Below are 16,644 nucleotides of genomic sequence, written 5' to 3'. Positions count from 1 at the left end.
TAGGTCTTTAGCAACCAATGCTTGCCGTAAGAGGCGACTATGTTTGTCGTAAGATGCGACTGATGGAATCGGGTGGTCAGGCTCGCTGACTTGGTTGATGTATGTCATCGTATCCCAATTGCGTGGATCCATGCTCATAATGTCAATCACTGCATTGTCTTTTTCAGACTCGATTATTTACAGACCGCTGTCATATTGGAATATTGCTGAGTGCGGCGTTAAACAACAAACAAACAAACAAATACACGTTTGATATGTGAAACTGATGAATTGGGGTGGTTAATATATAATCATAGTGTTGATTTATTACAAGTTTCTTTTCAACTTTCAGACATTGGTCATGTGTGTGATGTCATATCAAGGCACAGGTCGTCAACTTACTCCGAACAAGATCTTACCAAGCTGAGGAAGGACTACGGGTCATGAGATGTGCCAAAAGAAGGATCGTATTTTCATTACTCTCACCACCTTGTCATGGCCAACCCTAGTGACAGTCGTGGAGGACTGTGAGATTACAGGGGGTGTCGTTCAACAGCATTCACTCAGGTGCAGGTGCACTCATTCATTGTTTATCATCAGCAGTTAATAATGTTCCATTGGAAATGTTTCCCAATGTTCGCTGCAGGATTTGAAGCTGCTAAATCTCCGGTTGGAATAAGATCATGAAATACTTTGGGGAAACTGTATACCTATCCAGGGATAGACATGAGCATCAAGTCTTGTTAGTTCTAGACTAGTGAAAATTTAGAGGGACTAGTTTTTTCATCCTAAGTAATAAAACTCTAGTCGAATTAAGCTGATGACCCCCTGCTCTGTCTTCTTGAAATATGCATACTGTATTCACTGACAGCAAACTTTGAATACAGAAGCCAGATAAGAATTGCAAATGGCTGCCACTTTTTGGTTTTGGTTTTGACTCTGGAATCCTTATTTATGTTCTCTGTTAATGAAAAGAGTGTGTGTATTTGGTGATTTGTGTAAAGTGATCATAACTTAGCAGTTTTGTAGATATTTGTTTTTTAATCATGATGGGGGCATGAGTGGCCCAGTCATCTAAGGCGCCGCGATTCGCTGTGCAGGGTTGCGTCCCTTGGGCATGCCAGAAACCTATGATTGTGGGTTTGAAACCCAGTTTGCCACAATTAGGTTTGTCAGCATCATACCCGTGCTCGTTGGTTTCACTGAAGTGGTAAACGTCTGAGACGTGCATCACTTCGGGCTTTCCTCCCACATTAAGCTGACACGCCGTGATATAACTGGAATACCGTTAAAAGCGGCGTTAAACCCAACTCACTCAATCTAAACAGAAGCTGTTGAGTCAGCACCAACACACAAGACTAGAGCTGTTATGTATTGACTGGATCCAGAAAGTATATTTTGCTGCAAAGAAAGCTATCCAGGTTTTTAGTGGGGATCCGGTTAGAGTATATCCTCAGCGACCTATGCTGGTCGTAAGAGGCGACCAAGTTCAATTGGTTCAACAATCGGGGCGGTCGGTAGCCTAGTGGTTAAAGCATTTGCTCGTCCCACTGAAGACACTGGTTCATTTCCCATTGGTACAATGTGTGAAGCCCATTTCTGGTGTCCCCCGCTGTTATATTGCTGGTGGGGCGGTCAGGTAGCCTAGTGGTTAAAGCGTTCGCTCATCATGCCGAAGACCCGGGTTCGATTCCCGACATGGGTACAATGTGTGAAGCCCATTCCTGGTGTCCCCCGCCGTGATATTGCTGGAATATTGCTAAAAGCGGCGTAAAACCATACTCACTCACTCACTCACTCACTGATATTGCTGGAATATTGCTAAAAGCAGTGTAAAAGCATACTACTCACTGATTCAACAATCAGCTTATTTGGTTCTCATCTCAATGATCTCATTTCATTGCTCCTTCATGTGGTGGTTGTGAATAATGACAATCACTTGTCCCCATATACTGGGACAAACATCCTGCAAGCTGGTATGTTGTGCCCTGAGGAGGGGTAGTAGAGTGGTTACAGTGTCAGCTGGCCATGACTTCTGATTAGCCGGGGGCGGTCGGGTAGCCTAGTGGTTAAAGCGTTCGCTCGTCACCCGAAGACCTGGGTTCGATTCCCGACATGGGTACAATGTGTGAAGCCCATTTCTGGTGTCCCACGCCGTAATATTGCTGGAACATTGCTAAAACGGTGTAAAACCATACTCACTCACTCACTCACTCATTGTCTGCAGGCTGGAATATTGCTTAGTGCGGCGTTAAACAACAAACAAACAAACAACACTCACTCACTCACTCACTCACTCACTCACTCACTCACTCACTCACTCCTGACTAGCCGTGATATTACTGACATAGTGCTGAAAGAGATGACACTCTCAGTCCCCAGTTTCCCGCCATCAGTCGATTTTACAGCTGTAGAAAATAATCGGTTAAGCAGCTGGAGGACATGTTTTCAAAGACACTGGTGCAAGATGTTGTTTCTGTGCGTGTTCTCTGTGGAAGGGGGTTATAAACAGCAAGATTCCAGATAATGGTTCAAACATGCTAAGGCTAAAATAAATATAAGTCTTGGTTCCCAGGCACTGCCTGCATCATCATAAAGTCTGCCGCACATTTCGTTTTTATTTCCATTTTCAAAAAAATAAAAAATCCTAATACTCAAAACAATGCAGTATGCAGTTACTTCCCTTTGCATGCGCACTGCTTTACTGCGCATCTTGTGTTATCGTCATGGCAGCAATAGGAGCTTGTATGCTTGTTTATGTCGGGAGGCCATTTCCCAGGTTGATGGTACACAGCTGTATGTTTGGTTACATACTACATTCTTGTTTGAATAAGCAAAAAACAAACAAAAAGAACCACGTCTCCCTCATTATATTTTCAAATGTCATTGCATAAGAACCAGTTCTTTTCTTTTTTCTAAAGCCAAAAATATGCTATTTTTATTTTGTTGAATTTATAGGCTTATTTCATTTCTCCTCTAAACTGGTTTTGTTTTGAATTGATTAAATATATGTTTGTGTTCCATAATTATTTGTTTCCATTTTCTTTCTGAGCACTGAACAAAATATGTTATTTACATAGCCATACTTGATTGAGTTTGCAAATTATGGTGTGTAGTAATTCAGCCTTGTTTGTGAAATCCAGCGGAGGCCATTTTCAAAGAACATGTTCCTGATCAACCAAAGATATCTGAGCAATTGGTAGTCCTGGTCAGTTGGCTCAATACTTATGTATTATTAGGTATTGAGGTACTATTGGCATATCTGGTATCACCAAACCTGCTTCATGGTGGCTAGTGTGGCAATATCATATTCAAACGTTCAAAGTAAAAAAATATTCTGTGAAGAGACTTTTGGAGTGGGTGGCGTCAGTGACCACGTCTCTTTGTTGTTTGACATAGTGTTTGTTAGTATATGTATATATTATCACTGTGGGGATTTTGCTTTGCACATGCAAAACATTTGCATTAACAGCCTTGACTTGATTAGACAGTGAAATGATAACACTGTGATGTCCTTGTAGTGATGGATGGATGCAATTCATGTCGATGTCTTTATTGGCATTTTGGTTTTATGCCTCCTTTAGCAATATTCCAGCGATCACGGCAAGGGACATTAGAAATGGGATTCTTCAGGTGATGAGAGAAGGCTTTCCCACTAGGCTACCACACTGCTCCAACATCTTTAGGTTATGTAACCCGTGAAGATCCGGGGTAGAATAGGTCTTTAGCAACCCATGCTTGCTGTAAGAGGCGACTACACTTGTCGTAAGAGGCAACTAACAGGATCGGGTGGTCAGGCTCGCTGACTTGGTTGATGCATGTCATTTTATCCCAATTGCGTGGATCGATGCTCCTAATGTCAATCATTTGATTGTCTTGTCCAGACTCGATTATTTACAGACCGCTGTCATATAGCTGGAATATTGCTGAGTGCGGCGTTAAACAACAAACAAACCAAACTTTAGGTGATATTTGAAAGTTGTCGCGTCGGTGAAGATAGGGTTGAAGAAAGATGGTGGAACCTTTAACAAGCACGTGGTATCCACATCTGTACCGAAACATTGAAAGAATGAAAGAGAAGTTGAAATACATTCAGTCTTCTGCATTGTTTTCTTTCATGTTATGTTAACAAAATAAATTCACCATGTTTTCAATAAAGAGCTCTGTGTCATGGTGAATTAATTTTGTCACCAATTTGAAGCCAAATGAGAGATGATTGTTTTTCCATTGTAAACTATGAAATTATCATCATGTCAGTCAGGAAAGGAGGTTAAGATAAGGGCACTTTTTGGTCCTCTGGAAATGTTCAATTTTGAAGTTGCAGAAAACTTTGAATTATTGGTACTATAAATATCACACTGAGTGACAACTTGCCATAAAAGATGACTATGCTTGTCGTAAGACGCGTCTAATGGGATCAGGTGGTCAGGCTCGCTGACTTGGTTGGTGCATGTCATTGTATCCCAATTGTGTGGATCGATGCTCATGATGTAAATCATTGGATTGTCTATTCCAGACTCGATTATTTATAGACCGCCATCATATAGCTGGAATATTGCTGAGTGCGGCGTTAAACAACAAACCAACCAACCAACAAACAAACAACACTTGTAAGTTTTGAAATTCTGATGTGGCCAAGTTTCAAATGAAAAGTTACCATATGTTTGTTATGTTTTTTTCTACATCTATGAAAATCAGCATGAGTAAAACACTTGCTCATGTTGAAATATTAGAAATATTATTAAATATTTTTATCCTGAAAACACTAAAATCAGCTTTTTTTAACACAGGCTATCCTTACCTATGCATTAAGTGTTATCAGAAGTCCCAAACATCCACTTGCTGAAATGACAACATCTGGTCCTCATTCATATGAACGCATCTTGCATTACAATTACGAAACGTTTTGCTCAATTCTTAATTTATGCAGATCATGTGTGCCTAAAGGGCCCATGTCCTACCTCATCTTTTCAGAGAAACGAAGGAACATTGTGCCCAAGACTTCTCAGGCATAGCCATTCACTGTACAGAGTGATGTCCCTTTGTTATGCCAGGATCAAGTGATGTTGGGTTCAGTTCAAATTTTGCCTGAATATTATCCTTAGAACATACAACATACACATTGTTGTGTCGAACTTTGATGTATTGAATGTATTGTTGTCTCGAAGTAAAAGCTTGGTCCCTGTGTATTCCTCTTTATTCATCAGTTTTGGTTGTGTCCATACTTGGAGCATTTACGTTGGTCCCTTCAACTTCGGCACACCAGTCTTTGACTGTACATGTATCCATGGTTTTCCAAGGTAAACTACAACCTACTTTTCTCTCAATGGTCATGCAAATCCCGGTCCGTCAGGATTATGTTTCTAGCTTTGTCAGCATCATAGCCGTGCTCGTTGGATTCACCAAAGTGGTAAACGTCTGAGACCTGCATCACTTCAGGCGTTTCTCCCACATGAAGCTGACACATCATGATATAGCTGGAATACTGCTCTAAGTGGCGTAAAACCAAACACGCACTTTCTCTGGACATGACTAAAATACCCATCTCACTCCTCATAGAAAATATATTCAAAGATATTTCAGCTCTTTCTGATCATGTTTTTTCATCCTTTGTTTATGAATTTATGGTACGTTTTTTTCACATGAGCTGTTATTTATGACGTTTGTTGTTTGATTATTATTAAGACTCATGTACATGTGGTCCAGGGTGACCAATGATTAAAGGTGACATAATTCACTGTGCAGAGTAGTGTCCCTTACCTGTCCCAGGATCCTCCTATTGTTGGTTTGAATAGAAGATTTATCTTGATTAGGATCCTGGGTCATGAGAATCTGTGTGCGTGTAAAATATTTTCGTTCCTTCAAAGCAGTGTTACCTGGGAATTAGGCATATGGAAACTTCCTCTACTCTATCAATAATGAGGGTCCTAATGGGGTATAGTGTTTAGCATAAGTCAACTGAAAAATCTTTTGTAAACATAAGATAAGTTAATTTTTCGTAAATGATTGACGTAAAGTGACCATATAAAACTGCTTAGCGTAAATGAAAACTTTACTGTTTAAAGTAGTCGTGTTAAGATCTTGTAAAAGTCATACATTTTAGATCTAGCAACACAACAAAACCAGTTTTGTGTTTGCAAAACACGAAATGCGGTAATGAAACGAAAGCCGAGTCAGCTGACAAATTAATACCTCTTAGATGTGACGCCCCTAGTCACGACCCTCAATAACGAACCCATCTGTGTCTTTTTATTGTTGCTTCTTGATTGCCAAATATGAAATATGAGCTTCTTTTCAATTCGTATTTCTCTTGCTTTGTTGATGTAGAACTGTCAGTATTATCTTAAAAGATGTGTGTCAAATATGTATATACAGACAAGTGCTTTTGATTAATCAATATGACTATTTAAATATGTATATCATTCGATATGTGTATGGCGTGCCTGTTTTATGATGAGACAATGTTGATACATAAACTGTAAAGCGTAATGATTATATAGGCATTTGTGGTGCAGTATTGGAGTTATATATTCGCGGTATTAAGCACCTTGCCCGAATAAACCCTTTTACCAACTTCTTAACCAATCTGTGAGTAATTTTTTGAAGCGCCCCTTACTAAGACTGAAAAATTTACATGACATTCCATATTTTCTTGTGAATATTGCAGTTCTTTACTGAAGCACAGCGACTGGTGAACATCCGTGGTAGAAAAGGTCTTCAGCAACCCATTCTTGCCGTAAAAGGCGACTATGCTTATCGTGAAAGGCAACTAACAGGATTGGGTAGTCAGACTTGCTGACTTGGTTGAAGCATGTCATGGATCCCAATTTGCGTGGATCGATGCTCATGATATCAATCACTGGATTGTCTTGTCCAGACTCGATTATTTACAGCGTGCCATCATACAGCTGGAATATTGCTGTGTGCGGCGTAAAACAACAAACCAACCAACCAACTGAAGCACAGCAGTGTTTAAGTGGTATATAATTGCCTTGTTACTATTAACGAAGAAAATAAATCTCCTTAGTGTTTGTTTTTGATTTCAAAAGCTTCCCTTTGTCATTTTTATAAGCTCCAGGCGCTTAGAACAGTGAATACAATACTTTTCGTAATGTTATCTCTGTCAAGTTCACAGTCGGGTCAATTGCGGGCTGTGTGGTCGGATGCCTGTGTCAAGATTTTTTTTGTCTAGACAGTATCTGGATCAAGATAGCCCTTGTGATTGGTTGCCTGTGCCCTGTCTGGGTCTAGCCTGTGCCTGTATCTGGATACTTATGTCATGTTTGGGAGAGAATGCCCTTGGGTCAGTAGCCTGTGTCCATTTTCCATCTGGACTGTCTGCATGATCAGGTGCCTGTATTCAGTCTTGGTCTGGACTGTCTGTGATGTCTGTACTGCTTTTATGTCTTGGTCTAGACTGTCTCTGTGGTTGATGGTTTGTGCCCAGTCTGGATCTAGACTGTCCCGTGGTTGATGGTTTGTGCCCAGTCTGGATCTAGACTGTCCCGTGGTTGATGGCCATTGCCCCGTCTGGATCCAGACTGTCCCTGTGGTTGATGGCTCCAGACTATCTCAATCCAAAGGTACTAATTGATGGTATGAAGTGGGTCTCCTGGATGTGAGCCTTCCATATGTAAAAAATGTTAAAAAAAATCTTGTTACAATTTCTTCTGACAGATTCCACTTGAAAGAAGCTGTCAGAAGGTATAGATAATATGTTTCTGATCAACTACTTTGTTTTCTTGTCTATGAAACATGTAAATCTAATTATCCCCACAAGAATGTTAACTTATTCAATTTAGAGTGACCATGACTGGATGATCACTTCCTAAGTGTCTTCACTTGTCAACCACATGTGTGTTTTCCCAATGAAATAAATTGTAAATTGATAACTGTTGTGTTGGCGTTTTCTGTATCTTATTAGGAGTCCTGGGTGACTCCATGCAGAGTTGACCCGTGAAGATTCCGCGGTAGAGTAGGTCTTCAGAAACCCATGCTTGCCCAGTCGTCTAAGGCGCCGCGATTCGCTGTGCAGAGGTGCGTCCATTGGGCACGCCAGTAAAACCTATGATTGTGGGTTCGAATCCTGGTTCGCTCGGATTATGTTTCTAGGTTGATCAGCATCATACCGTGCTCATGGGTTTCACCAAACTGGTAAACGTCTGAGACCTGCATCACTTCGGGCTTTCCTCCCACATTAAGCTGACACGCCATGATATAACTGGAATACTGTTCAAAGCGGCGTTTAACCCAACTCACTCACTCACTCACTTTGGCGTAAAACAATATTCACTTGTACAAGAATGAACGCGTCAGAAGCGCACACAATGCACTTCAAGAGTTGCAGAACGCTCTTGTCGGGATCTGGAATGACATTCCCCATGCATATATGGAACGTTTAATCCTGAAATAGCTGATAATGTCAATAAATATGCTGAGTCAGGATTAAATCGTTAACAGTGTTACAGTCAACGTGTACGATGGGTTGATAGGCAGTTGAGGCAGGTCCTTGTCACTGAATCCCGGTTTCATATCCATCCCTGTGATGTGTGTTCACATTCTAAGGGCATGGGTGGACCAGTCGTTGTGCAGAGTTGCCGCCTTTGGGCGCGCCAGAAACCTATGATCGTGGTTTGGAATCCCGGTTTGTCCCGATGACTATAAAATCGGCACCAGTACAAGCAGCCACACACACACACACGCTATGTAAGTGCAATAATATTGGACGCGACGTTAAACCCCATTCTCGCATCACCTCGGGCTTTCCTCCCGCATTGAACTCACTCACTCACTCACTCACTCACTCACTCACTCAACCACTCAACCACTCAACCACTCACTCAACCACTCAACCACTCACTCAACCACTCAACCACCCACCCACCGTATAAAAAATTATACTTGAAACTGTAGAAAAACAGAAGAAATTATCTTCCACAAAAATACGGGTTCCAAGTTACTTCGATAATGACTTTTTAGTATCTACTCTCTCTTGTACTAGATAATGCTTGAATTTTTGTTATATAAAAATTATGCTTCAAACTGTAGAAAAACAGAAGAATTGCCTACCACAGAAAATACCCTCCCTCCCTCTCTGCACCCCCCCCCCCCCCCCCCCCCCCCCTCCAAACCCACTCCCGCCCCAACCCCCAACCCCGTCTCTCTTTTCTCCCGCCCCGTTCTCTTTCTGTGATGAGACTTGAATATTGCTGACTGCGCGATATTCCGCATAACCATTCATTCTCTAACTTGTAGTGCTTGCCAATAATGTTGATGCACCATTGCTAATACTTTCGTTCATAACTTAATCTACGTCTCCAGGATAACAGACTTCTACTGATTATTGATTTTTTAACTTACAAAGAACGAGTTTAATTTTCATTTCTACCACAAAGTCGACTCCAAGTATCAAAATTTACATTTCCTCGAGATTCTGGGATTTTCTCTTCATTGAAGATAGCTGATAACTTCATTAAAGTTCACGAGTCAAGGACAAAAAATTGATTAAGTCCAGAGGGAAATGCTTCAAAAACACATTACCCTTCACTTTTTTGAGGTTTCAATCGAATTTGTGGTGCCAAGAAAGTGTTTGATATTTTCTCTCTCAATCTGCATCCCTGTGATCAGGATGAGACCCCCGTGTGAGCATTGCGGTATCGCCCTTATTCTTAAAGAACTCTTGATAATAGGATTTAGTGTTTGGATTTGTTAACTTTCTAGTATTTTTTGCATATAATTCTACCGGACCTTTCAAATTCGTTATGTAACTTTCTTTTTATATATACCGCGGAATAGAATTCCCTCGTTACAGCCGATTTTGGGTATGTCCCATTGTGAAGGAATTCCTTAACTGTATTCCTTCGACACGGTTGGAATTGGTCTTCAGGAACCCATGCTTGTCGTAAGAAGCGACTTGGTTGATGCATTTCATCGTACCCCAATTGCTTGGATCGATGCTCATGATGTCAGTCTCTGGATTGTCTGGTCCAGACTCGATTATTTACAGAGCGCCGTCATATAGCTGGAATATTGCTGAGTGCGGTGATAAACAACAAACAAACAAACAAACCGTTGTCCTTTCAAAGAATGTATTGTTTATCATCTCGTGACATGGTCGTAATGTCGTGTAAATTTTGCTTGAGGTGATAGAGTCGTACATACAATCTGTGTACATTGTCGGTCTGTGGGAGACTGGTAGGCTGTCCTGCATAACCACCACCACCACAACCACCATCATCATCATTACCACAACCACAACCATCACCACCATCACCACCACCATCATCATCATCATCATCATCATCATCATCATCACCACCACCACCCCCACGACAATAACCACCACCACAACCACTACCACGGCCATCATCATCATCATCATCATCATCATCATCATCATCACCACCACCACGACCACCACAACCACAACCACAACCACCACCACCACCACCATCATCATCATCACCACAACCACCATCATCATCATCACCACCATCATCATCATCACCACCGTCATCATCATCATCACCACCACCACGACCATCACCACCACCACGACCATAACCACCACGTCCATAACCACCACAACCACTACCACGACCATCATAATCATCATCATCATCATCATCATCATCACCCGGTAACCTGCAAGTAGGAGCCTTGGGTGTCCCTGTAATACTCGTGTTTCCCTTGCAGATACATGTTTTTTTTATCTACAATCCCATCACTACCACACCCCATCACTACCACCGCCCAATCCCATCTACGCTCACTCGCCCTTAACCTACACGTTAATTTGAAGCTTTTCAAACACTGCACAACAATCAGAACGTCGGTCAACGAGTCATTTGTGTCCCGCGGGTATAATTTCTTTTCTGAGGCTCTCTGACAAGGGACAAGGAACGCCAGTACATGACATTTATTACACACACATCCGACACAAAAACTTGCATTGATAGTGAGATCCCGAAAAAGGGAATTACAGTGGGCGTTTTTAGCGTCAAATATTATTCCGCGAACTATTTCTCTATAAAATATAAAAAAAGGTACAAAAAGACATCTTGGCAAAAAAGTTGTTTTTTCATCAAAATGTACAGAGGTTGACCGTACCAGAAAAAACACAATGTATGTATTTGAGAATAATGATTGATCTTAGTACTCTGCAACAGTTCCTAGCACTGCGACTGTTGGAACAGGCTCGCTGACTTGGTTGAAGCACGTCATCGATCCCAATTGGGTGGATCGATGCTCATGATATCAATCACTGGATTGCCTGGTCCAGACTAGATTATTTACAGACTGCCGTCATAGAGCTGGAGTATTGCTGTGTGCGGCGTAAAACAACAACAAACCAAACTGTCGGAAGGTTAGGTTAAAATCTGGTAACGGTTGAAAGGGGTCCTGGTGTATGTTTGATAGAAAGGACAGATTCCGCCTTGGCGTCACAATGGAACCTCACGAATCCGTCGTTCCAGATATAAAGTACGGATAAATAATTTGAAAATTAACAAAATGTATATTATTAGATATCTCCTCCGACGTCGTCTATATTGTTTTCGCGGGAACCTGATGTTCGTTAAACTATTCTTGGTAACAGGATGAGTGAGTGAGTGAGTTTGGTTTAACGCCGCTTTTAGCAATATTCCAGCAATATCACGGCGGGGGACACCCGAAATAGGCTTCACACATTGTACCCATTTCGGGAATCGGACCCGAGTATTCGGCGTGACGAGCGAACGCTTTAACCACTAGGCTACCCGACCGCCCCAGTAACAGGATGAAGTGTATTTCAAACATTTAGAGGGGAGATGGGGTAGTGGTAGTGGTTAAAGTGTTCGCTAGTCACGGCGAAGGCCGGTGTGATTTCACATGTGGGTGAAACGAAACCCACTTCTGCTGTTCCTCGACGTCATACGGCTGGAATATTGCTTCGGGCGGTCGGGTAGCCTACTGGTTAAAGCGTTCGCTCGTCACGCCGAACACCCGGGTTCGATTCCCGACATGGGATATTGCTGGAATATTACCAAATAGGTTTGTGAAAACTCCGAAAGTTCAGAAAAACGCGATAATGCGTTTAGAAAGGGTACTAGGGTATGTAATGGCCTTTTTCGCACAACTAAAATACTCACTGGAATATTGCTAAACGGTGTGTAAAACTATATTCACTCATTTCACAAACGTTACAAGAACCTGTTTCTCCTCGTGGACGTTTTGACAAAGCTGTAGTTCCTTATAGTAAACTATAATACCTACACGAAGTGTCTGAACCGTTTAATTATTTCTGTTCCTTGGATTCGAACCCGTACTCGTTTTCAGTTCGTCCACTCGTACACTATTTTGGAAAGAAATGTTTTAAACTTGATCTTTAGATATGTCATGCATTTTTAGTGACAGTATTTAATAATATTTATGTTTTTGTGAAACAGATCGTAAACATATCTGAATGATTAAAATAATATAAAACTAGGTTTTTCATTGTCAATAGTAAATAGCAGATAAAATATGTTTGATCAACTTAATATATCAGAAATAGCCGATTGATCCAATTAATCTCATCGTTGATGTGTTGCCAAATCTAAAAAAAAGTATTTAAATGTGATTTTGTATTCTATTCTTCTCATTTAAAGATGTTAATTTTTGTCAACTATAACTTGTGGTCATATTATTCACAATTCTCGTGAATATGCGTGCGTGCGTGCTTGCGTGCGTGCGTGCGTGCGTGTGTGTGTGTTCTGTCCAACGCTGTCGTTGTTGTCACTAGAAACTTGTGTCGTCCGAGTCTACTTCTGTATAAGGTATAAATATACTTCAAGTATATGTAACTGTGATGGTTTGAACATCAGGAATTCTTTTGATTTTCCGTCAGTGTTGTTGCCACTGTGTACGTGTCTGAGTTTATGACATTCTGCCACTGATTCCTATTGTATTGTATGTTGGCCTCTTCCTATCTCATAATGACTTAAGTTTTAACGGAGCGAACGAGGAAATATTGCGTAAAGCTGTGTCAGCTTTCTTTGCAACTGTTTGAAATTATAGCCATTGTCATGGAATATCGTTCTAGTAGACTGTCCATCTTACCGCACTCTGGCCTGGGCCGGAGCTAATCCATGCGCCATGTTGAATTATCAGTGACTGGATAGGGGGCACGGGTGGCCCAGTCGTCTAAGGCGCCGCGATTCGCTGTGCAGAGTTGCGTCCCTTGGGCACGCCAGAAACCTATGATTGTGGGTTCGAATCCCGGTTCGCCCCGATTACGTTTCTAGGTTTGTCAGCACCATACCCGTGCTCGTGGGTTTCACCGAAGTGGTAAACGTCTGAGACCTGCATCACTTGGGGCTTTCCTCCCACATTAAGCTGACACGCCGTGATATAACTGGAATACTGTTAAAAGCGGCGTTAAACGAAACTGACTCACTCACTCACTAGTGCCTGGATAACCTATCTGGACAAGATACAACTTTTGTCAAAAATTTAGGTGCAATATAGGATTTTCAGCCTCTTTTTTATTTTAGTTGTGAAGTATGGAAGCTAAAAGTCCCAAAATATTGTCAGTTTTGTGCGAATGATCGGGTGTGTTTATTAGGTATCTCAATGTCCGCCGGATAAAAATAGATTGTTCAGGACATATTGTGATAAGAATGGAACTTGAAACCTTATAAAAAGGAGCAACGGCACATATAAAACAATGAACAGGCTATACGAAACGAGTGCTTGAATAGGGAACGGGGTATAGCTTTGTTTGTCATACTTTGTTTAAACTTCTCGGGTCCTCTCGGCTTATTCCGTACCTTGGGCAGCAATGGCGTTGTGAAATTGCACGATTTGACTGTACAGATTGTAAATCCAAATCGCCCGTATGTTCGCACAGCATGATAATTTTTCTTTTTTTTTTGGTTAAAAGAAACAATGCAGTTTGAAATGGAGAAGCCTTTGCTTTCAGATTGTTTCATGAAGTGAATCCATTTCCAATATGGACTCCTCCCAATGCTGCCCGAGAAGACAAAGGTCCGTAGGAGGTGAGCCGAGTGTCTTTTGCACACAAAGAACGACAACGTCACGATCAGTGATGCGTATAATTGACGTGGTTGTGTGTTAAGCGTTAAATAGCTTGCGGTCATACAAAATAACGTAGTAAACATGTAGACCACTGAAAATAAATTCAAGTCAGATCGTGCACTCTTAAATCTAAATGCTTCAGAGCTTTGATCAAATCCTGGAAGGAAAAAAATAGTTTTGCGAAAAAGGCCATTACACACGCTAGTACCCTTTCTAAACACATTATCGCGTTTTTCTGAACTTTCGGAGTTTTCGCAAACCTGTTTAGTGATCATTGGTCCAACCACCATCATCCGATGTTCATACGCCAATCTACACTGCACTACATTGGCTTGTTGATACAAAACTAGCATCCTCCTCAAGTGAATCATTTCACCAACTCCCTTGTTGAAGGACCAAGAGGAAAACACTCGAATTTCTCGTAACCATTAACGCGTTCCCTGGCTCACATAATCCTATTTGTGTTTTTTGTTTCTTGTATTACTCCGCCAGATCCCGTCCTTCGGCCTCATCACACCGGAAGGCAGAGTGATGACGTCCCGACACAGTTTAATATTGTGTAACCATGACGACGACATACATGCATTCATTGGAGTGCTTCAGTGAAGTCTTAGAAATCTAGAACTTCAAAAAATTCAGTTAAGCTGATCACACATTTTTATGAACGGGAGGAAAAAGTGTTGACACGTTATTTTCCTGTGTCGTTAAACTTCGGTGCAAATCAGATACGTGGTGTTTGTATATGGAACTTACGTAGGTATTTGAGACAAACGTTCGTGAGGTGGTATTTGCAATCATATTAATTCGGCGTTCCATTTGTTCTCTTTTTGTTAAAATGACCCATGTGTCAAGTCATTCGTGACCAACTCGTGTTATTCCGGGACAAGCCGAATAGCGACTCGTGCCCCTCTCATGGCCATTTTTGCGACCGGGTTCCGCCTTAGCGCAAACGGGCATACCTAAAACAATTGTCAATTCGTGCACATATATTATATATATTTCAGATGCAATTTAAATCACCTCTGGACATTCGGAATTATACAGTATGATTGAACACATTTAACTATGTCTTGGGTATATTTTCTGATGCAAGACATATGTAAAATCAAAAATTATTACTGAGGGATTCTTTGATGAACAACTTGAAATCATACGCGCATTCTGATTGGTTTGTCGTATTTTCGCACATAACATTCATCGATAGGGGGTCGAGTCTTCTTGCAGGTTACGGAAAGGGGCGAGTGGTGACGAATGGTGTATAGTAAGCACACTATTTCTTTATTGGCATGACCAGCAGGACGAGAGTTGACATCACATTGTAGCCCCTGACTTGCCAGTTTCATCCTTCATTACGGAGGCAAGTACATCCATGAGATATGCAATTAATATCCATTGCCAGAAGGATGATTTTGTCTTTACGCCGCTCTTAGCAATATTCAAACAATATCACGGCGGAGGACACCAGAAATGGGCTTCACACATTGTACCCATGTCGGGAATCAAACCCGGGGCTTGGGCGTGACGAGGGAACGTCTTAACCACTAGGCTACCCGACGGTAAGGTGAGGTGAGGCGAGGTGGGCTTAAACGTCGCCTTCAAGATTATTTCACGTGTGCGTGCGTGCATGCGTGCGTGTGTGTGAGCTTGTACTTTTACGAACTAATGCGTTTGAAATACTAAAGTTCTAGCACATATTTCTGAAATAATTGTCGAATGTTAGCCACAAATTAGTCAATTGTTTGCTCTTTGAGTTAAAGACAATGCCACCGAATGATTTAGTTATATGCCTGTAAGACACAAGCACGATCAGTACAAGTGAGTGCAGCTATACCCAGGCTGTGTCACAGGCAGTCCCATAATGGACGTATTCGTTTCTGGCACTTCCCTACACGGGAGCACGAAGAAACGAACACGGATGTGGTGCGGACAGACCAGGATTCCTGATCCGCACAAATAACTGAAGACTGTCCAAAGGCCCGAAATCTCAACTCATTGACTCACGCGTAACTAAGATGTAATTGTTGATTGATTGAGTATGCTTTTATGCCGCCTTGCCTCCATTCCAGCACTATCACGGCGGGGACACCAAAAATGGTCTTCACATGTTGTACCCACGTGGGGAATCGAACCCGTGCCTTTGGCGTGACGAGCGAACGCTTTAACTACTAGGCTACCCCTTCGCCCCGGGGTATTAACAGGAAGTATTTTAGGATAATAGTCAAATTTGTATAGGGAAACGGACGGATCATTTAGTGATGACTGCTTTTGCCTGAATCCTATGAGTAAGATAATGGGCCCGTGAAGATCCGGGGTAGAATAGGGCTTCAGCAACCCATGCTTGCCGTAAGAGGCGACTATGCTTGCCGTAAGAGGCGACAATGCTTGCCGTAAGAGGCGACAATGCTTGCCGTAAGAGGCGACTATGCTTGCCGTAAGAGGTGACTATGCTTGGCGTTAGAGGCGACTATGCTTGTCGTAAGAGGCGATTAACACTAACATCCTGTCGTCAGGCTCACTGACTTGGTTGATGCATGTCATCATATCCCAATTGCGTAACCGATGCTCGTGATATCAATCACTGTATTGTCTGGTCCAGACTCGATGATTTAC

General features: G+C 41.8%; 1 protein-coding gene across 3 annotated transcripts in view; it reads left to right on the top strand.

Moving 5' to 3' along the window:
• Nucleotides 1-1,151, top strand: part of LOC124112077 (sperm-associated antigen 1-like) — a 46,545-nt gene extending 45,394 nt beyond the window's left edge. For 2 of the 3 annotated variants that reach the window (XM_046472011.2, XM_048387274.1), the window contains one exon: nt 332-1,150. In XM_046472011.2, coding sequence (XP_046327967.2) covers nt 332-426 — 95 coding nt within the window. In that variant the 3' untranslated portion in view covers nt 427-1,150. Of the gene's footprint in view, nt 1-331 lie in introns of all 3 variants that reach the window. The other variant, XM_048387275.1, reaches the window with a different exon arrangement.
• The last annotated feature ends 15,493 nt before the right edge of the window (nt 1,152-16,644 follow it).

Source organism: Haliotis rufescens, unplaced genomic scaffold (assembly GCF_023055435.1).
Source record: "Haliotis rufescens isolate VD_foot unplaced genomic scaffold, xgHalRufe1.0.p SCAF_69, whole genome shotgun sequence".
Lineage (NCBI taxonomy): Eukaryota > Metazoa > Mollusca > Gastropoda > Lepetellida > Haliotidae > Haliotis > Haliotis rufescens.
The sequence above is the reverse complement of the archived record's forward strand: the minus strand, read 5'-3'. Positions and strand labels throughout refer to the sequence as shown.